The following is a 21308-nucleotide window of genomic DNA, read 5'->3' as shown; positions in this document are numbered from 1 at the left end:
GGCTAAACTGGCCAATGGAAGTACACCCATCCTCAGGATGTGCTTATGCAAAGTAAGACTTGTAGGGAGGTTGCATAATTTTGCTTGACAGCTGGAAAAAAACAGACAAGCATTTGGATATGTCAATCTTTACTCAATGTATTCCTACGAAGAGTAAATCAACTCCTCTGTCCCTGATTCTTTAACAATGACTTAAAACTGAAATAAAATAAGAACTGGGATCTCTATTAACCAGTTAGATCTTTCTCCACCTGAGTAATGCAGAAAACGAACCACTTTTCATTTAATTTCATTTTAAACTTTAACATAATCTATTCCTCTCTCTAAATATATAAGGCCATAGAGAGCTCAGAGCAACCTCTGAACTGCTTTAACAGCACCCTTTATGCTGGGGCTGGTACAGAAAACCATTAAAACTGGGACAGTTTGTGTTCTGCCTTGTCACCCTAAGCACAGCACAGTTAACTGTCTGGGCCAGAGTTTCTGAAACACCCTTTACTTTGGCCTGGTGCCACTTCTGACACACTGCATTACAGCTCGCTGCTTCTGCACCACCCTGGCATGCCAGGGAGGAGGGTTAATACGGACACCAAGGCCCAAACATTTAGACAGAGCCTTAAGTGTGCCCAAGTGCTCAGAAAGAACAAAGAGACATAGCCACAGCCCAGGTAACAGCAGCGGTATGTAAACATACAGCAGAAAAAGGTGGGTGAGCTAATTCTGACCAACTGAAAACACTATGGTGATAATACTCACAGGTGGCTGGAGATGTGATCACGGAGGCCTTCCAAGGTAAAAACAAGGGCTGAGAACTGAGTTAATCTTGGTACAAACTTGGATCATGTGCACCCCATGACTATTTTCATCTCACAGTGATGGATTAGTCTTATTTTTTGTTTCAGACCGATTACTAATGAGCATTAATCTTTCATACAATAATAATGCCAAGGATTCATGTAAGACTTGCAGGTTGGTTATGCAGATTGTGTAGCTTTTAATACGAAAAAGCTTAACACAAACTCTCAGCATTTAAGTATTTCCCAAGCTAGTGGACAGAAAAGGCTCATATCTTATAATAAATTAATAAACTTTGTTAAGTGCTCACAGAAAGATAGAAATGAGGCTTAACTATCTGTCCCCAGGCTGTAAGAACACTGGAGAGCCTTTGTCACCTTCGAAGTGGGAGCTGACAAGCAATGACTTGAGGACAGGAAGGATGACAATCCTTGCATGTGGACTGATCACATTAAAAGGATTTGTTTGTATGCATGTGAGTGGAGCCCAAGGATTAATTTAAGATTACAAAAAAGAAGCAGAGGTTCTCAGGCCTGGAATCTTTTTCATAAACACAACCTCAAAGACAGAGATGAGTAAGAACCACGAGAAGTCCAAGCCCTCACGCAGCAAGTGTGACGCCATCTGTCAGTTGTACAGCTCGGTCAGGGTGAGAGAAATCTTTTGAAATAAACTGTGTGTTAGAAATATGCCTCTTTTTTCCCCCTTTTTGTTCCAGTCCACTTATTCCTGCATAGTCTGCAACTGTATGGTCTGTTTTGAATTTGGAAACTAAATGCTTGTGGCTTAAACCTGTTAACACTAAAAGAAACTTCAGAATAATAGGCTGAGACCAAAGGCATCTTATTCCTTTGTGTCAGCCACCCTCAAAGCTTCTATGAGTTTGGTTTTTAGACTAGCAGATCCTCAAATTTTCCCCCAACCCAATATCCAAAGTGTGACAAAGAGTGTCATTACTCATCTGTGTGGGCCAGTTTGACGATGGGCCATGCAAAGAGGCATATGGAAGAAATATCATCTGGTGATCACCACTCCCTAGAAGCAGTCTCCAGTATGTGACAGAATAATCGGGGAATACATCAGCCCTGAGGGTCTCAAAGGGGTGTAAGTTAACAATACCATATCAAATATATGATGAGGTGGCAACAGTCACATATAGAGCCCAAACAGACATCACGGCATTGTTCCAGGTACAGAACAAAGAGATGAAAGGGCCTGACATAAAATTTACTTTGGGACTTTGGATTGATTTGGGGACAACAGTTCCACATATCACTGATATCCCATTGATGCCAGCAGGTCGCATTTGTGATTTCTAGGATTGGTTCTTTGTGTCAAAACACCACAAACAAATTTGTTACTCAATCCCTGCCCATGTGGAAGAGTTGATCCTGGGTCTTTCATCCTCTCTCCCAACCTCTGCCAGACTTCATTCCTCTTAGAGGTACAAAATCAGTCATTGTATCTCTAGGAATTAAAAAACCCAACCAAACACACTTGCCCCTCCACAAGCAGATGTAAACAAATCAAATTAAGCTAACAAATTGAAACACAGTCACATTGCATAATAGGAAGCAGGCAAAGTGCTCTGCTGACCTAGTGGTAATACTGCATTGCTAAGCACACTAATCTGGGAAAGTTTGGTTTAATCCTCCTCCCATTTCTTCCTAATCAGCCTTCTCCGCCTCCTCCCCTGATCCTAATCGGTCTCAAGACTTACAAGTTATTTGCATTGCTTCAACTGACAGATCCACTAAATCCAGGGAAATTATTTTAACAGTTTTAAATCTATTTCCAAGACATTTTCCCATGGAATACAGAAACATTTGCTTCTTTTATCTAAAAGTGACTGAAATTCAGTATACCATACCAAAAGAAAAACTGTTATACAATCCTGACTGCCTGTTCCACGTCTTTTCCACAGTACTTGGATGTTTCAGAATTCACCAAGTATTTCTGGAGTGAGAAAGCTATTGATGAGAGGATATATCAGGCAGAAACCAAATAAAATCCTCAACAGAAATCCAAGTATTCTAAATGAAAACAGAATTAACCAGTGCTGGGCCTTGCAAATACTAACACATTCATTTACATTAGATGATTTTATTTAACAGGGAAAACACCACTGCAGCATGAATGTAAAGTATACTAGAAGGAAGGAAGAAAGGACTGTATGCAAATAGGTATCAAGCAATCAGTTATGATTACAGATGTCCTGACTCCTCCTTCTTTTATAACCTTGGCTGGCATGCTAGGGCATGACAACCTTAGGAATAGATTCTTCTAAATTCACTAATACCAGTTCACACAGATAAGGTAACAGAAGTGGTGTCTTCAATCTAGCATTAATCTACCAGAAATTAAAAAAAAAAAATCCAACAGATTAAAAACCATAGTTTAATTCTCAGTTTTTTTCAGTGCCTCACCCTGCCTTCAAATATGTCAGCAAAAAAAATGTCCAGCTGTTATTTTCTGATCTAGTGCCAGAGCAAAGGCATGTGATTTTTCTGGGTTGATTCCATCTTCTTCATTATCACCTTTATTCACCAACCTGTTCATATCATAACAGAATATGATTTTTCTATAACCTGTTTGTAATAAAGTTTCCATGCTGTTAACCATTTACCAGTGACAGAGCCCATCCCTTTTTAGGTGTCTTTATTTTTCCAAAATAAGCTCTGAGGGCTAATACATTGAAATCAGAAGATACTTCTACAGACAGCTGTCTAACAGACTCCAGATTTGAGGGCATGTAAAGGATTAAGTTGACCTATAAATTAACTTCTAAAGACAGAGAGCTATTCCAGCATGTTCAATTCCAATCCCAGTATAATGAAGCTTTCTGTAAAGCTACTTTCCCACTCCAGCTAAAGCTGGCATTTTTAAAACTCTGCAAGTAACCAGCACACAGAACTGCCAGAGGCTTCTTCATGTAAACAAGTAAGATACTGATAAAGGTACTTATTCATGCACCCTGTATGTGCAGAATGACACATAATAAAATTTGGCTTACATTTGGGAAAGCTTAATGCCTCATAAATGAGAGAAACAAAAACAACAAACAGGTAGGTGGTTGAAGGAAGAGATCCATGAGGCAATTGCAGCCTTCTCATCTTTTCAGAACTAGGGTACACATTTACCTTCAAAACCCGGCACAGCACTGAAAGAACTGGGTATTGAAACAACACTTCTGTGCAGCTCTGTGTACGTGTGCATGCCATCTTCTTGCAAAATAGAGTTCTCCAGCAACGTAGTAAATGTGACAGTCCTACATGCTAAGGTTTGCGTATTAAATAGCTTGGAAACATGAACCCAAGGGTGAGAGAAGCTAAGTCTCACCGGGGTGCTCAGGCTGCCCAGCACTTCACAAGATCAGGCTCACACGCAGCTTGTCCTGTTGCTGATTCACAGCATGGCATTCAGTCCTCACAAACATGAGCAGTTCAGCAAAGGATCATCTCATAGCTTCAAGAAATAGAAGTCGCTAGTCAAAACTCTGCTGTAAAGCAGCCAAAGCAGCTGAAGTAGGATTGCTCAGTCAGTAGGGAGTGAATCTCTTCAGTTTCTTGCAAAACAACTACTATCAGCAGGGCATCCATACATTGATGTCTTCTTGTAGTATTGACCTTTATTCTGGGCACAGTGACAACTCCAACTTCATAGGCAGCATTAAAAACAACTCCCATGGCTTTGTAAATATATTAATTCTCATGTGATGATGCTCTGCTTACCTCTGTTACCAACACACGGTGAATATGGCTCAGGAAGTGCAAACTTACAATTAATATGGAAAAATATATGGTATTTCACAGCATTTGGTACTGACAACTGTAATCTCTTGCAAGAATTTGTCCTATCTAATACTCTACTGAAGCTTCTCCACGTGGAAGTGAAAGTTTACAAAACACTAACTTATACTTCATTGTTTCAAAACGTTTTTGGAAAAAAAGTTTTATCATTTCAAAAGGTAATACAATTATTCCCTCAGGCATGAAAAAAAAAATAAAGCAATTAAAAGAAAATCTGTATCAGTGCTTACTTGTTAATTTGGCAAGAACTAATTTAAGAATTCTGAACACCTGGGGTTGGCTATGCAACATAATAAATACAAAAAACGGTGCATGCCCTATAGAGCCTGACACCTATCTACTGATTTACAGCCTGGTAAAGTCAATACATAGGAAGACGAAACAAACAGCACTGTTGAAAAATGCAGACATGAGGTGTTGTGAATTTGGCAAGAGAAATAACACCAGTATAAAGCACTACCTAAAATAGCCCTGGACAGATCCAAGCTGTCCTGATACCCATGTAATGCTGTGCATCTAACCCAAGACTATTCCATAGCTGTCAAAAGTTTCCTTAGGAGTCTGGACATAAAAAGGCAGTGAGCCCCAGAGATTGTTGCTGCTTTGTCTGTGTGACTCTGGAATCACAAGACAAATGCTCACAGAGACACAGATGCTGAACAGAATTACACTTCACAATTCCCGTGCTGTTCTCTCTCTGGATATACCGATAAAGGCAACGTGGGTTTATTTTTATTCCTCTTCTGCTATCACTGCTCTTAGTATCTAGACAGATTTGTCAGCAACAATGAGATGAAACCTCTTTCCAAAGACAAAATACTGCATCTTACTTTCCTCTAACCTACTTAACTGTTTATCCCTTCTAATGGTCAGTAGAGACACAACAGTCTCCTGAGTTTCTAAATAGCATTTTCTTTCAGGTGAGGATCTCAGCTGAGCCATTTCTAATATTAGGATGAAGAGCTGGAGATGATAGTAAAGCCCTGAAAATAATTTGCTATGGCAGTGGGAAGTCAGGAATGTGAACTGGGCACATTTTGCTCATACACCATTGCAAGAGCCTCAGCATGCAACTTCAATAAATGAAGTTTTCTAACAGTCTCTGCTTGTTGCATTACTTATTGCTCAGGTAATACCATGTCCAGAATGATGAACACAACATTCACAGAAGTGAGAGAGCAGTAATGCCAGATGCAGCATCAGCGCTTGCTCACAATGAAGAACTACAAGAACAAACTCTATTAAGGGAGATTTCCTCTATAAGACAACTAAGGTGGTAACTACCCCAGGGTACTACAGCACAGATGGGAGAACTACAGCAGGAAGTACAATATGTACTCACACGGATGTGGTTTATTTGATGAAGAAATAAAAAAATGCTTCACTATATTTACACACATGGGCTTGCCAGATCAACCAAACCTCACTCCTCAGGGACAACTCATAGATTTGATTCCTGAGACTTCTTAATCACAGCATCATACAATGCATCTGCATTGCAGTCTCTTTTTCACTGAAGGGCTCCATGTGCAAAATAGAGTCACCACCCCACCACACCAGGTGTGGGTGCCCAAAGAGGTGAAAGCACTGTCCTGATCCCGCACAGCAACCAGGGGCTTGTCACACACTGAGGGCCTCGCACACAGAATCAACCTGGTAGTAATATACAAGGGAATGGCAGGAAGATGTACCAGGGAAAGTTTAGGTTGGATATTAGGAAAAGGTTTTTCACCCAGAGGGTGCTGGAGCACTGGAACAGGCTCCCCAGGGGGGTGTCATGGCCCCAAGCCTGACAGTGTTCAAGAAGAGACTGGACAAGCCCTCGGACACATGGTGTGAACTGTGGGGCTGTCATATGCAGGGACAGGAGTTGGACTCAATGATCGTGTGTGTCCCTTTCAACTCAGGACATTCTGTGATTCTATGATATACCACCCAGCTGCAGCCTAGCGCTGTCGGCCCTTCCACATCAAGCCGCCTCAGGTGCCCGGGCAGCTTTTCCAGTGCTACACCCTTCAACAGGACACTGCAGATCCTTTCTTGCACTCCTGGGACAAAACCAGCTTCAAGTCACTTCAAAGGTCTGTCTACATTTGTCTGCTAAAGCCCATCGCAATGAACGTGCCCGTCTCAAAACTGCCCTACTGTTGTTAGAAAAGTTAAAGGCATGCAAAATGAAGTCTTGCTTGAATATATGTAAGTCTGAAAAGTTAGATCCCCAGCACCTAGCAGAAATCTGTAGCTTAAAAAAGGGGGGGAAAAATAAAAGGAATGCTTGAAAAGATTCCTATTTTCCTAAGTGTTTTTAAAAGCTCTGGGCAAATATTTCTCTTTCTCACATTCCTTTCAAAGACACTGATCCAAGTGTTTAGAGCAGTTTGAGCTGTCAATTTGCAAACTTACTGCTGCTCTGCACACAAAGCAGTGTTTGGGGACAAAATACATGCATATATCCACACAGATAATTAACAGATTGCAGTTGGTACTAATTGCTGCTCCCCTAAGACTTTGCACTGCATTCAAAACCATCAACTATTGTTATTTGATCACGTACTACGATGGTTTGAATTACATGAAAAATAGAGCCTTCATCACATAAAACACCAAACTTCCAATAAACTACTCCAGAAAATCTTGAAAATGCAGTTAGAAGACCTGAGAAATTTTAAACTTCAGAATGTAGTTAGAAAGAAAACAAGGTTAATGTTTTTTAAATGGTCATGTTTTGTGGGGGCATAAACCCTGATTTTTCAATACTGTGGAGTGGTACAACCCACTGCTGTTTTGCCTGACTGCCATGACTGGTGTGATTTCAGCCATTTTTGTGGCTGTGCAAACAGAACTTTTATCATTGCTTCAAAGTAGGTCAGTAACTGTAATTTCTATTTTACAGATAAGGAAATCAGAGCAGGGGATGACTATGACTTTGCCAAGACAAAAAAGTCAGGAAAATAAAAAGGCAAATTCAGAACGTGGCTTCACACTACTCTCAACTTTTACACTCTCTCTGCTAAATCTTGATCCCTCTCAAAATGAAAAGAGTTGGTAGCACTTTCTAAAAACATATCAGCAAAAGCTGATTTTCTCTCAAGTTTTATTAGGCAGCAAAGAAATAATACACATATGATTTTTTAACTGTCCATTCACGTTTAGTGTGCACTTCAGCACTACACTTCTCTTTCTATGCCAACTGCAATCGTAAAGTTTTGTAATAAGGTGTGTGCCCCTCAAAAATTGAAGGTGAGTTCAGTCAGAAAGTGTCTTCCTTTGAAATATTCAGAAACAGCTCGTTAAAAGGATATATTGATATTTGGAAAGCTCAGTATATTAGTCAGAAATCACTGTTAGCTTATAAAACACTAACAATCTATTGGAAATTAACCACCATATGTAGCTGAATTAATATTCCCATTAATTTTTATTTAAAAAACAGAATTTTGCCCCAATTTTAATGTCATTTTTTTTGCCACTACTGGATCCTGACAACACAAACCCAAACTGAAATCACAATGCAGAGTGATTCCTCAAGAATTAAATGGCAGAGCAGCAACACTAAGAGCACTAAATGTTGAGCCAATGTCCTTGGTAAACTCCCTAATACTGGCCACTAAACCTGAACTTCCCTAAGTCAGTAATAGTGTGGGGTGCCCTCCTCCACATCCTTACAAAAAACTGCTATGCACCTCCCACCTCAAAATGGCATTAAACGTCCAATATTCAGAAGTGACTGAATAGTTACATCAAACTCAAACAGGAAGCGTGGAGGAAGAAAGCGGCCAAGATGTGCTGGTAAAATGAAGAAGATTCAGTAGTACTGTGAAGTACAGATGGGTAAATGCGCTGAGACAGTGAGAAGAAAGAGGAAATGTCATAACTGCGGGGCAACAGAAATGGAGAAGGGTGAAAACCAAGATGGAAAGGAAGAGGCAAACGAAAGCAAACAAAGCATTTTTTCATTAATCACAGGCCAGAGCAACTGCTTCCTAAAATGTCATCCTAAAAAGGCATTAGCCAAGCAAAGGGATGTGTAGTCCACAAGTTGGACACTATCAAGCCATATTTATCCTCTGATTTCCTTCTTCCACCTATTTCAATCCTATCTGCTCTTTAGTCTCAGGTATCTACCATCTGACATACCTACACTCTTGCTACTCTTAAAGCTCAGTGACTCTACCAAAATGCCCATCACTCACTTTCAGTGCTCATTTCATGTCACCTCTCCAGGCCCTGGCTATGAGCTGTATTTTTTTCTGAGTATCTGAGCTGTGTTGTCAGCCTCCGGTTGCTCTGCATTTGCACAGGATCCAGGACACAGAGACTTGGAAGCTCTCCAAAGGCGGATCTTCCAGGTGTAGGCAGCTAGATCCTGGGCAAACAACTCTGTCGTCCAAGCCATACTATCAGTCACCCAAAAGAGCAATCCCACCAAATGGACGTACTCTTGCAGTAGTTTTACAGCTGAGCTGACTCCTGGTAACATAAGAATCAGGCATTTCGTCTTCCAGCAAATTCAAAATACCCCCTTCTCCTCATCCGTGTCCTTTGATGTACTGGTTTAAGAACAGAAAAGCTGTTGTTTCTAAGGAACTCAGGTATCTAACCTACATAAATACTTGCAAAAGTTCCATGAGATACTGTGTATGTCTTCAAAGACCTAGATATGGTATTTTGAAATACCTAGTTTTATACACATGGGAGTCCAAGCTTCACTGAACATCACTCAGATGTATAATGTTTTCCAAAGCACTGGATATGATTTACCTTACAAATTTTACTTTCAAAGGGATTTAGTCATCTAGGTCATGTCAGTGCCTTAGAAAGTGTTATTTTTTCCTGCTCCCATACTTTTCACACTGACTACTTTAGGTACTCAAATTCAGTATGACCTAAAGTGTACATTCTCTCTGTAATCAATGCACATAGTTCCTTCCAAATGACGAGTCACAGCATCCAAGTTGGATGCCTACAGTCCACGCGAATACCTATCCACGTACTGTGTTGACACTGAGGCAAGCAATTCTGTCAAGGCTGGGCTTCCAACATACCATAAGGTAAGGACATACCACAATTTTTCTTTTATTAATTGTCTGGAGACAGACAAAGCAGATAAGATTTTTTCATGCATATGAGTTGTGAACATCAAGGCATGAAGGGGCTGAGATATCAGATGGAAAACACCCACAACTTCTAAACCACAAGAGGTGCGCTACTTGGCAACTTTCATGTAAATAACAGCATCACAATACCAATTTATCTCCTACTGTATATGGAACAAAAGAAACACAAATGGAAAGTTACCTGAGCACCGTAGACTCGTTGCATTGCCTGAAGCAACTGGTTTGTATATTCAGTAAGGGTTCCTGCATCTTCTTCAAATACACTGAGCAAAGACCGAGTCTTCGATAAAAGAAAAAAGCAAACAGTTTTAGTCCCAAGCGAAAATGTTAAAACTAATCATAAGTGACTATAAATAAATGGTAGTAAAAAATATGAATCAGTCAGAAATAATAAGCCTGCAACTTTGCGTGATTCTGTTTATTCAGATTTTCACAATACGTAGAAATTAGTCCTCCAAGTATGGATAGTTAAACTGAGGCATAAGGAAGCAAAGCGATAAAATGCTATGGCCGTATCCTGACTCTTACTCTCTCACTCCAACTAAAAGACATAATGAGGAATGTAAAAAGTCCTGAATGTCTGCCTGCTGAATACAGTAATCCAAACCATGTTAAGGACTCTGGGTCAAACACCACTGCTTGCTCACTTTACTTCTCTAATGTCAGACTGCATTAGAAGCACCCCTTTCCATGAGATAATTTACAGAGTATTATTCACTCTCAACTGTCTTGAGCAACTCTTAAAGGGCCACTGCCAAAGCTAGCTGACGTAATCGGACCAAACAACTGTGTGTTCATCTACAACAACAGGCACAGAAGTATACACCCACTCAGAGACACCCCATACTTTCTCCATTTGCTAGCTCATCCTTGCCACCAAAACAGGGAAAAAAAAAAAAATGAATTGTGTTATCTTAAAGACATTAATTCCCTTGGTTTGTTTTGGTGGAAACATCAGGAACAAAGAATTACATTGCTGACACAGCTCCTGAGATGTGAAACAAAGATATCTCAGAATACTGCCGAGCTCCAGAATTTGCTAGATCAAGACAATAATGAAAGAGGGAAGGCTGTCCCTTTAACAAAGTCATGATCCATCCTTAGTCTTAACTTTCCTAAATCCAATCTATTTGATGCTAACTGGCACTGTCTTTCCATCTGTACAGCTGATTTATGTGACATTAATTAGTTTCATCTGCTTACATGAGGGGCACGCATAAACTTCAGCACTTTAATAATCACGTCAGTCCTGTAACAGAGCAAGTGCTTTACCTGTCCTCCCAGCACAGGAATCTCTAATGTACCTGAAGTATCCAGGTTCGAATCTGAGAAATGTATTTCAGAGTCTTAAGAAAGTTCTAAGTTGCTCCAGTATTTTAACAGGAGGCACATGTACTTCCCCAAGGCACTTATTCTCCTCTGCAAAACTCTCTGCCCTGACTCTATAGTTGTCCTGAAAAACTCAAAATCAGCATCCTTCAAGAGCCCCGGCCTAACATTAACTATCATTTCATCTCTGCTGAGAAGCATCTGAGCCAGAAATTGGTGTTGCTCAGCAGTTAAAGCACATGACTTAGGAGTCAGTCCTTGGGTTCTGTTCTAGGCATTGCAGGGGAGCATTTCCACACTGTAAGAAACTCTAAAGCTCAACATTTCAGGCTTCTAATATGCTAAGCTGCTACAGTACTTCCTACCTTAGAGAAACTGGCAGTCAACACATTTGGGAAACTAGTTTGAGACCTTAGCATGTAAGAAGATACATAATACAAAATACTGTTTTCAAATAGAAAGAACATAAACCCCAAAGAATGGAGTAAAGGCCAAGTCAATGAAATGGATACGAAGAACCCAAACTTATAAAGGACCTTTGTGCAGAACTTTCCTACAAGGATGGTGGCATGGTTTGAGAGTTTTCCACACTAAGCTATTATTTCAGTAATTGAAAACATATTGCTTTTCAAAAATATCCGTTTTAAAAGGTATTATCTGCAATGATGCATTAAAACAAGCAAAACTAATGCCAACAAACTATGTTCTATCTATACAGTGCTCATCTTCTTTGTTTTGTGTTACAACAGCACACAAAATGCACAGGTTATGAAGATGGTTAAAAAAAAAAAATCTAGGGAAGGTAAAAACTCATAAAACTTGACACAATGTTTATCAAGACAAATCTCAAGCCAAGAGCTAAAAATTAAAAAGAAATTGTCCAAAGTAGGTTGCAAATCACATGTTTCTGCGTCCTGGAAAAGGTTTCCAAACACAGGAATGTCAACCAGATTCCTAAATCTTACTGAATTTTTGCAGGTTCAGTCTATATATGGGTTGAGGTAGAACAGCTCTGGGAAATAAATTCTGAAAGTCTTGGCCTCAGTTATTAGCACTTTGTTCAAAAATAATAAAAACAATAAATGATTCAAGCGGTTTGGAAGTTATTCTTGGAAAAGTTCATATTTAAGAACACCATTTAAAATCACTGCAACAAAATATCAGAATGTGTATAACTTTGCTGTTGCTTTTTTGACAAATTCTGGCATAGCAGCTAATGCTGCTGAAGTAAACCAGTAATCCAAATATTAAGCTAACATTTAAGAGGTCTCAATTAGTAACACCATTATCTTGACTTCTAGAAACACAGGGGAAAAAATGGTACTTTCATGTATTTCCCTCAGTTCTAGCATGACTGCTTGCATAAATTTCTCTCATTTGGTGGCCAAACACTTCAAAATTAAGAAACTTCTTACAGCCTTTTTCAGCCAGTGCTTGGAGACAAATCAAGCCAAAAGTACTACATGGTTGCAGAGAGAGAAATCACGTTTCAGAAAACTGATGAAAAATGACTTTGGCCTAATTCTCTTCTGTCTTGCATGTAATTTACATAATTCATACAGTTTATACGAAGTGAGGTTATATCCTTGTTTTACCATCTCCCTGCATTGCTGTAAGTGACTGCACAGGGCAGAGGAGAATCAGGTCACTTTACGCAGAAGTAAATGACCACATAAGCTGCCATGCTGTAAGCTCTGTGTGACAGAGACCGCCTTTTGGCTCTGTTTTGTAGTACCCAGCTCACAGAGGTGCCCAGTTGTGCTTTAAATCTGAAGTTCTCTCCAAGAAAAAAGTTAAAAAAATACTGGGGAAAAAAAAAAAAGTTTCCTTGCATGAGAAAGTAGAGGCTAGAAACACTGGGCTGTTATAAAAAATTAAACAATGCCCCTCCCTCCCAAAGTTATAGGACTTGAACAAAAGTAATGACCAAATCAAGCCAAAACATCCTGCAAACACTCAGATTTATGCACAGCCTGGTATTTCCAGTAATTGCAAAGGAGATGTTAACAACCCTCATTTCAGGTCAGGAGAAAGATGAAGACCTCCAAATTCAATTCGGTGCATTGTTTGGCTGCTTTCAGTCAGTGCTACATTTTTAATCATTGAAGGAAGTGTTGACTGAAGAGGTAAATGAGTTCACTTATCCTGCGTGTCAAGTTCTTCAGCTCCAGAATGCACTGGGGAGATTAACACTAAAAAAGTTAATAACTGCTCCTAATAAATCTAGCACATTTCGGTAAAGTGTGGAACACAGAACCATTCAGGCTGTCAAGGAACAATGCAGGTCACCTTGTCCAAACCCCTGCTCAAAGCAGGGCTGACTCTGACATTACATCAGGTTATTCAACACTTTTTCCAGTCAAGTTTTGAAAAATCTCCAAGGATGGAGATTCCACATACACCATACCAAAGAGATGATGAAAATCATTCTTACTAGCATGAGATTTCATGGAATCACATAAAAACAGGATAAGAGGTGATCAAGATGAGCCTACAGATTCATTAAGTCCGGACAGGTGCGTGGTCAACCTCTCCTTCAAAATGTCTCATGACAGACTCCCTAACACCTTTCAGCAATCTGCTCCACAGCTTATCTATTCATTCATCCCCTGATCCATCAGCAGATGAGTTAGGATTACAACACAGGGCTACCTGGGAACAGGATCCATGCTGATCCACCCTGCCCTCCCTTCTCCTTTTGCTGCTTCACCGATTACTTTTGTACCTCTGTCTGCACCAAGGTTTGTCCTCGAGTGCACCTTCCCCAGCCCTTCATGAAATTTCCACTCCCTCCCCTTGCCCTTCTCTCTTCCACCCGAATTTCCCTCCTTCCATCCTCCTTCTCCAGCTCTTGAGGCCTCACACCTCTCTGCCCCCCGAAAACACCACGACCTGGCATGTTGTTCACTGTGGGGTTTCTACGGTCCTCAGAGGTCACTTGTGCAGCTGTGTCACATCACGGCTCCCAGCACTGGGGAGAAAAGTTCTTCCCTGCCTGCAGAGGTTGGGATGGAAAGGGGGGTAACCGCCTCTCCTTGTTCCTCAGACTCCTTCGGAAGGAGGTCATCTTCAGTGGGATCCACCTCACCCCTGCTGTCCTTCACAGGAAGCCTCTGTACCTGAACGAGCATCCTTGAGTGGGGAGGAGCAGATGTGCTGGTGGTGACATTCCTTCGGTCCACTTTTGTCACTGGGGACAGGTGACTCACAGTGCAGAAGCCTCCCTGTCCCTCAGGGAGTTCGGAGGAAGCCACGCCATGCCTGTCCATCCTCCCCCAACACACCTCACCTCTTCAGAGCAACCCTTACACCCAGCCAGCATGCACCCAGGTGGGACAGCGTGAGGAAAAAGCCAGAGGGGTTTCTCTGAGACAGGTGAGGATAAAGGGCTCGGTGCCCCAGCTTCCTCACACCCTGCCCCTCTGCCCTCTTCTCCAGAGGCCCTCAGGAGCACACACAGCCAGTTTCTCCCTGACAGGTGCCCCGTAGGAGGCAAAAACCTTCCCCCGACACCACACGGGTGCCCTTTACTTGCTTCACAGGGTACCAACAGGAGAAGTCACCCTGACCCACTTCTCCGCTCCTCGGGAGCCCGCTCCGCTGCCCCTCCGCCCGGCCGCCCTGCACCGCCCGCTGACCCCGCTCTCCCCGCCGGGGGACGGGCCCTCCGGAGGTGACACCCCCCCGCCCCGCACCGCCGGCTCAGGTGCGTCACCCCGGCTTCGCCCCTGGCAGCGGGCCGCTACCTGCGGGCTGTCCTGCAAAGCCTCTTCCAGGAGAAGTTTGTCGACGGCGGGCATGTTGGCGCTGCGGCGCGGCTGGGCGCGGGGAGCTGGGTGCGCGGCGACGGCCGACGCCTGCGGACACGCCCCGGCGGCGGGGCTCGGCCGCGTCCCTCCTCCCTGCGGGGGCGGCCGCGGGTCTCGGCGGGCAGCGGGCACGACGGCCGCCTGGTTCTGCTGGCGGGGTGGGGGCGGCAGCCCGCGGGCGCTCACTCCTCCCAGTTCCCGTCCGGCGGAGGAAGCGAGTCACGGGGAGGGCAGGAGGGAGCGCGGCAGGCGGGGGGTGGCTTCCTGCCGCCATTAACTCCGCGGGGTTAGCCTGCGCAGCGCCTGTCTCTCCTGTGAGGGCGGCGGCTCCAGATGGTGTCCGCCTGTTCATCTCCCCAGCTGTGCGCAGCTAGGGGCTGGGATGGCTTCCCGCAGCCCCGCTCTTGGCTCTGTCCCTTGGACAGCAGGGGAAGGGGGATCCAGCAGGGCAGTGGGATCCCCCTCAGCTGAGGGAGATCTCCCTGGCTGTGAGGGTGCTTGTTTGATGGAAATGAGGAGAAGGTGGCATTTTCCTGCGTCGGCCTGTGGGGTTGGAGGACCTCCAGCTGTGGGGGAGCCCCCTGCTACACCCTTCGGGGTGTCCCAGCTCTCTTTGAAGGCACTACAGGACTGGGGGCTGCCGGCAGGGTCAGACAGGCTACCGGGTGGCTCAGAGGAGCACCCCGGGGCCTCAGCTGCTTTCTAGGACCAGCACAGCTGATGGCGAAGATGGACCTGCTTATGAGCGGCCTTCATTTGCAGCATCTCTGCTCTGGTGAGACCCCACCTGGAGTCCTGTGTCCAGCTCTGGAGCCCTCAGCACAGGAGAGACATGGACCTGTTGGAGAGGGGCCAGAGGAGCCACAGAAATGATCAGAGGGCTGGAACAGCTCTGCTGCGAGGACAGGCTGAGAGTTGGGGTTGTTCAGCATGGAGAAGAGAAGGCTGCAAGGAGACCTTATTGTGGCCTTTCAGTGCTTAAAAGGGGCCTATAAGAAAGATGGGGACAGACTGTTTAGCAGGGCCAGTTGCGATAGGACAAGGGGTAATGGTTTTAAACTAAAAGAGGGGAGATTCAGGCCAGACATGAGGAAGACATGTTTTACACTGAGGGTGGTGACACACTGGCCCAGGTTGCCCAGAGAGGTGGTAGATGCCCCATCCCTGGAGACATTCAAGGCCAGGCTGGATGGGGCTCTGAGGAACCTGATCTGGTTGAAGATGTCCCTGGTCATGGCAGGGGGGTTGGACTAGATGACCTTTGAAGGCTCCTTCCAACCCAAACTATTCTGTGATTCTGTGATCTGCATTTGTTTTTGTGTATGGACAACTCTCCAAGTGACACCATGGGACCACAGAGTATTCCTGGCAGGTCAGTCCCCACTCAGCCACAGCCCTATACTTGAGCTGTTAGAGGGGATGCATTTTTAAGTTACTGGTTGTCCATATACAAACCTATGTTTTTATTATCGTCTCACTGATGTCTTAATTGTGTTGGAGAAGTTCAGTGTTTAGACATTAATTCAGATGCTTAGTTGAACAAAGCTAATGTTTTCAAAGTACTCAGAGTCTTGCTCAATCTGTATTATGTTAACATTTTTGAAGGGTGGCCACTGTTTTCAGATGCCTCAGTTTCTCTAAAAGTCCACAGTAGTTGATCTGCAGATCAGTTGCTCCATGCTTGTCAGCTGTAACTCTTGTTCCAGGGCAGCTTGAGGCAAAAATTGAGATACGCAAAACCAGAATCCCATTGAAGAAAAAAACATTTCTGAAGAGTTTGGGAAGAATCCTGCCAATTAAACAGAATATGCAAACAAAAATATTTTCTGTAAAATGGTAAGATGTTATCATCCCCGAAGTTTCACAGTCTTCAAATAACTCATGTTGTTGCCCTGTTTTAAAAGAAGAAAAATATTTTTTTTTAAAATGCAGCTTGAGTTGTAAAAGAACTCCAAACATTAGCATTGGCCTGCTTTGCAATTACAGTAAGTGCCTACCCTTTGCATCTAGTGGATTTTTCCTCTTCTATCTTTCTTAAACAATAGTAAATGTTTTATATGGCAAGAAATGTGATTGCTAATACTATTTTGGTTTTTATTTTTTGGTTTTCTTTTTTTTTTCAGATTAAAAGACTGTGCAGAAGCGGGTGGCATTAGGAAAGCTTTGCAGATCAGCTGGATGATTGTTTGTTTTTAATTTTGTATGAGAAATTATCATTGAACCTTGTAATTTTGGCTACGATATTTCTATGCGTCTGACATTGATTGGTATTGCTTCTGAAGCTTGTGAGAGGACCTCTAACCCCAAGTGCCAAGCCTGCCTTGGTGTGACTGCTCCACCGGTCCTGAAGCTGGGCACCGTGTTCCAGGCTCTTGAATAAGAACAGAGTTCTCACGTTCAGTCCACTTTTCCTGCCTGAATAAAGACACTGAGCCATAATAAAAACCACTAGCTAATACCAAAAAATATCAAATATGACAGTATATATTTACATAATGAAAAAACAAAAATAGATATGGCTTTATCAGAAAATGTTGTTTCAGATAATTTTTAGAATGGTGGAAAGAGGTCAGAGGTTTTTTGTTTGTTTTCCTACAGAATGTGAAGTAAGGCACTAGTTAGGCATTATTAGGCTTAAGAATCCATGACTGCTTCTGATCCAGTTTTTGTCAGTCTGTGTTAAAGTCTTATTTTTCTTTCTTCAGAGATTTTGAAAACATTACTTGAAATTCACTGAGGAAGAGAAGAGCATGCTCTATCAGATTTTGTGCATCTTAAAGTAGCTTCAGGGTATTTTTGAATATTTCCCAAATACTTCTGTTACAACTCTGCCCTTTCCTTTCCCCCTCTAGGCTTCCAATAGTTCAGCAACAGCTCTTCCCCACTGGGTTGAAGTATTTTCTTCACGAAGAAAACATCAACATGCTTTGTATTTTTATTTTATGTTGTCTTCCCTCCCAAGAGCTATAACCTTTAAGGTCTTATCTTGTTCTTGATGACTTTGTCTAGTCTAAGGTTCAGGTGTGGAAGCCTGTTGTCATTCCAAAATCGAGGTCAGCTGTTTCCAGAACAGGTTCTACTAGCTTTGTTTAAATAAAACAGAGGGCACATCAGTAACTACTGAAGGGTGACACTTTTACTATCTGTCATTCTTTTTTGCATCATTCCTTACAGCTTTGTAACCTATAGTACTACTCCCAAACATTTCAGCTATTTACTTATACAACAGTAGTGATATTATTTTTAAAATTGGGTACCTTTGTGTATAGGCAGACCTTTGGGTAGAGGGTATCTAAGCCTTTGACAGGAGCAGAGGTTGTCTTTGGGTTGTCACTGCTTTCTGTGCAGGGCACCAGCACTGGGCAGCCTGGCAGGTCCAGCTCCAGCTGAAGATACCCTGCAGTACCTGTGCTGCGTCTGGGACCCGAGGGAGCTTCTTCAGAGCCATCTCCGTAGCTTCGCATCACAGAGTATTTTACACCCCTCAGAAGAGAAGCGGCGCGGTGTTTATCTTGGCATGTGGTCCAGGAGCTGCTTGCTGCGCTGGGCAGTGCCAGCAGGGAACGAACACCACTGCAGCTCCTCTTGTCTAAATCTGGGTATTGAATGCAATACTCGGTTACTACAAGAAGTCTTGCTAGTGAAAAGTGCTATTTTTCAAAGTCAGTTTTAAAGGGAACACTGTACATATGGAAAGAGAATAGGGAAATGGCAGACACAGTACATAGAATCAATCACCTGAATATTCAAAAAACCTGTCACGGCGGCATGCACTGAGCTGTGAACACTTCCAGTAAGCAGTCCAAAGTGGAAACTTAAGGTAAAAACCCTGGAAATTGATACATATTGCTTATAAAACTAATAAGAATTTATAATATCGAATAAAATCAAGAAATAATTGAGCATTGAGTATGAAGTAATTCATTCCGTGAACTAATTGTACTGCTTCTAAGAAAAGATGGTGCTTTCTTCCAGCAAAAGCCTGAACGTAGCCTAAAAGATTTCTCTGCTATATAAATCTCTTGGCAAAGTGATGTAAAATCGTCCAGTACTACAGCAGTTTTGCAGAAATTAGTGCATCTTCAAACTTGAATTTGGGGTTTTACGTGTGATTGTCTTGTTCCTGTTTGAGGCTGGTCGGGAATATCCCTCAATCACCAGCCAGTCAAGTATGGTCCTCTGCAGACTGCCACTGCTCGTATGACAGAAGGAACTACAGCGTGAAATGGCAGCTGGGGACTCTGCCTTCTGTGGGACCATCTCAGCACGACGTTTCCAGCTTTGCTGTCCCCAGGAAGGCTTATTTGCCCAAGTGCTTCACCACCTCCCTGCCCAGTTCCAGCTCAGGTCTGGAGGCAGAAGCGCCAAACCTGCATGGTGCTGTGTGTGAGCTAATAAGCGTTGCCATCTCTAATTGGCCTGTTTGGAAACAAGGCAGCTGCTGTGCATCCTCAGCATAATTTATTTCCAAATTTGATAATCCACCCAGAATTAATGGAGAGCTGACTATAATTATTTTTTCTGGTTAGACTAGTTACAGAGTAAGTCATATTGCATTGTGTTTTCTTTCTCATATGTTCCATTGTAACTTTAAAGAACATATTGCGTTATACTTCCTTTTTGGCTTCATAACTTATACTTTACAAGAATTTCTGAGCAGTAGTGTGCTAGTCACATGTTTGCTAAGTCAGCTGAGTCTATTTATGTGTTTAACACTAATATGCTTATTCTTCTTTGTGCTCAGTAACAAAGAAATCTTTGAACTACAAATGACTTTTAGAGGTGTAATATTTTACCCCAAGTTGTGCAGCTGTCCTGCATAAAAATAAGAGGGTATATTAAGTGATAGTAGCAATATTTTCACTTCAAATTAATTCTTTACAAGTGAAAGATTTGAAAAAGATCTCACTACTCTCACTACAGAAGCATCCTACAACAATTTTTTAATAGTATATGAATAAATTACTTGTTAAATTAATGGTAAGGCATCTAATGTACAGGAGAACTCTTGGACACATAGAGAAGGGGTATCTTGTGATTTTGTGTGTTACCCACAAGATAATACCAGGCTGAACTAAAATTCCACTGGAATTATTAATTGCCATGTAACCAAGATCTCATGCTTTTTGTTTTAATGTAAAACACATGGCTTTGTTTATTTCCATTAAACATGTTAGTTATCTGCCAGAATGGATATGTACAGATGTACGTGCTAGTGGGATGGATTGAATTAAAATCTCTTTGAAGGTGAAGGGTGTAACTGCTGTCTTTAATTTCATGTAATTTAAGGACAATTAAGTTCCCTCATGTAACCAAGTACAGCAGCAGCCTCCATCTAGATCCAGAATAAAAACATGGTTTCAAGAGCTGGGGTTTCTGATGACAATTGCCACCCCATGCCTGCCTCTGCCCTGCAGTGTGTGGCCTCTGGGGGTGGTGGCATGACTCTGGGTTTGTGAGCCTGCCGGGCATCTGGTTTAACAGTTTGTATTTGCTTGGCAAGGAATGCAATCATTGTTAGGGAGAAGTACTGAAATATTTTAAGCTGGTGTTATCACCTTTTGTCCACAGTTTTTGCAATGCTTGGGCAAATGCTCAGATACAGGCTCCTTTCTCCTTTTAGCTGTGCTGTTTGTAATGTGTATTGCTCCCTAACCTACCAGACACTTCTTCTATTTCAGGTGATGGTCCAATGGAGTTCATGGGTGAGCACAAGTCTGATGAGGAGCAGCTGAGGGAACTGGGGCTGTTTAGCCTGGAGCAAAGGAGGCTGAGGGGAGACCTTATCGCTGTCTACAACTACCTGAAAGAAGGTTGTAGCATGGGGGGTGTTGGTCTCTTCTCCCAAGTAGCAAGTGATAGGACAAGAGGAAATGGTCTCAAGTTGTGCCAGTGAAGGTTCAGATTGGATGTTAGGAAAAAATTATTCCCAGAAAGGGTTGTCAGGCTGCCCAGGAAAGTCACCATCCCTGGAGGTGTTTAAAAGGTGTTTAGACGAGGTTCTTAGGGACATGGTTTAGTGCTAGAGTTAGGTTCTGGTTGGACTCGATGATCCTGAGGGTCTCTTCCAACCAAAACGATTCTATGGTATCTGAGGTATAGGGAAAAACCTTACTGTGAAATACAAGTAACAGAAAGAATAATACAAGTGCTTCGTCAAATAAGTGTGCATCTGTAGATTAAAATGCCTGGCATGTAATTATTTTATGAAATGCTAATAAGTAACCTGTTAGGTATAAAGGTTACCAAAACTCAGAACACCCTGTTGCAAATTCAAGTTGGATTTCAAGGTACGACTGTCAATTTAGTGTCAGAGGGAATGCTGACTCAGAGCCCTTCTGTTATAGTCTTTAAAATACAACATTAATACAAATATCAGAAGCAAATCCACTTAGTGTTGTCACTGTGTCTAAAGCGAGCTTTTAGCTTATTTTTTTTATCATGAGATC

The 21308-nt window shown here is 42.4% G+C and overlaps 1 protein-coding gene and 1 long non-coding RNA gene across 4 annotated transcripts in view; one reads left to right on the top strand and one right to left on the bottom strand.

Annotated features, from left to right (window-relative positions):
• Positions 1-15028, bottom strand: part of APPL2 (adaptor protein, phosphotyrosine interacting with PH domain and leucine zipper 2) — a 42836-nt gene extending 27808 nt beyond the window's left edge. For all 3 annotated transcript variants that reach the window (XM_082043621.1, XM_082043623.1, XM_082043622.1), the window contains exons 1-2: positions 14797-15028; positions 9903-10001 (exon numbers count right to left, since the gene is read on the bottom strand). In XM_082043621.1, coding sequence (XP_081899747.1) covers positions 9903-10001; positions 14797-14850 — 153 coding nt within the window. In that variant the 5' untranslated portion in view covers positions 14851-15028. The remainder of the gene's footprint in view (positions 1-9902; positions 10002-14796) is intronic.
• A 1375-nt stretch (positions 15029-16403) lies between these two features.
• On the top strand, positions 16404-18651 carry LOC309449542. The gene is made up of 3 exons (XR_014185967.1): positions 16404-16695; positions 16792-16844; positions 16983-18651. It is a non-coding gene; the product is annotated as an uncharacterized lncRNA (long non-coding RNA).
• The last annotated feature ends 2657 nt before the right edge of the window (positions 18652-21308 follow it).

Source organism: Streptopelia decaocto, assembly GCF_964273445.1.
Source record: "Streptopelia decaocto genome assembly, chromosome: 1".
Classification (NCBI taxonomy): domain Eukaryota; kingdom Metazoa; phylum Chordata; class Aves; order Columbiformes; family Columbidae; genus Streptopelia; species Streptopelia decaocto.
Note: the sequence above shows the minus strand (reverse complement) of the source record. Positions and strands in the feature narration are given on the sequence as shown.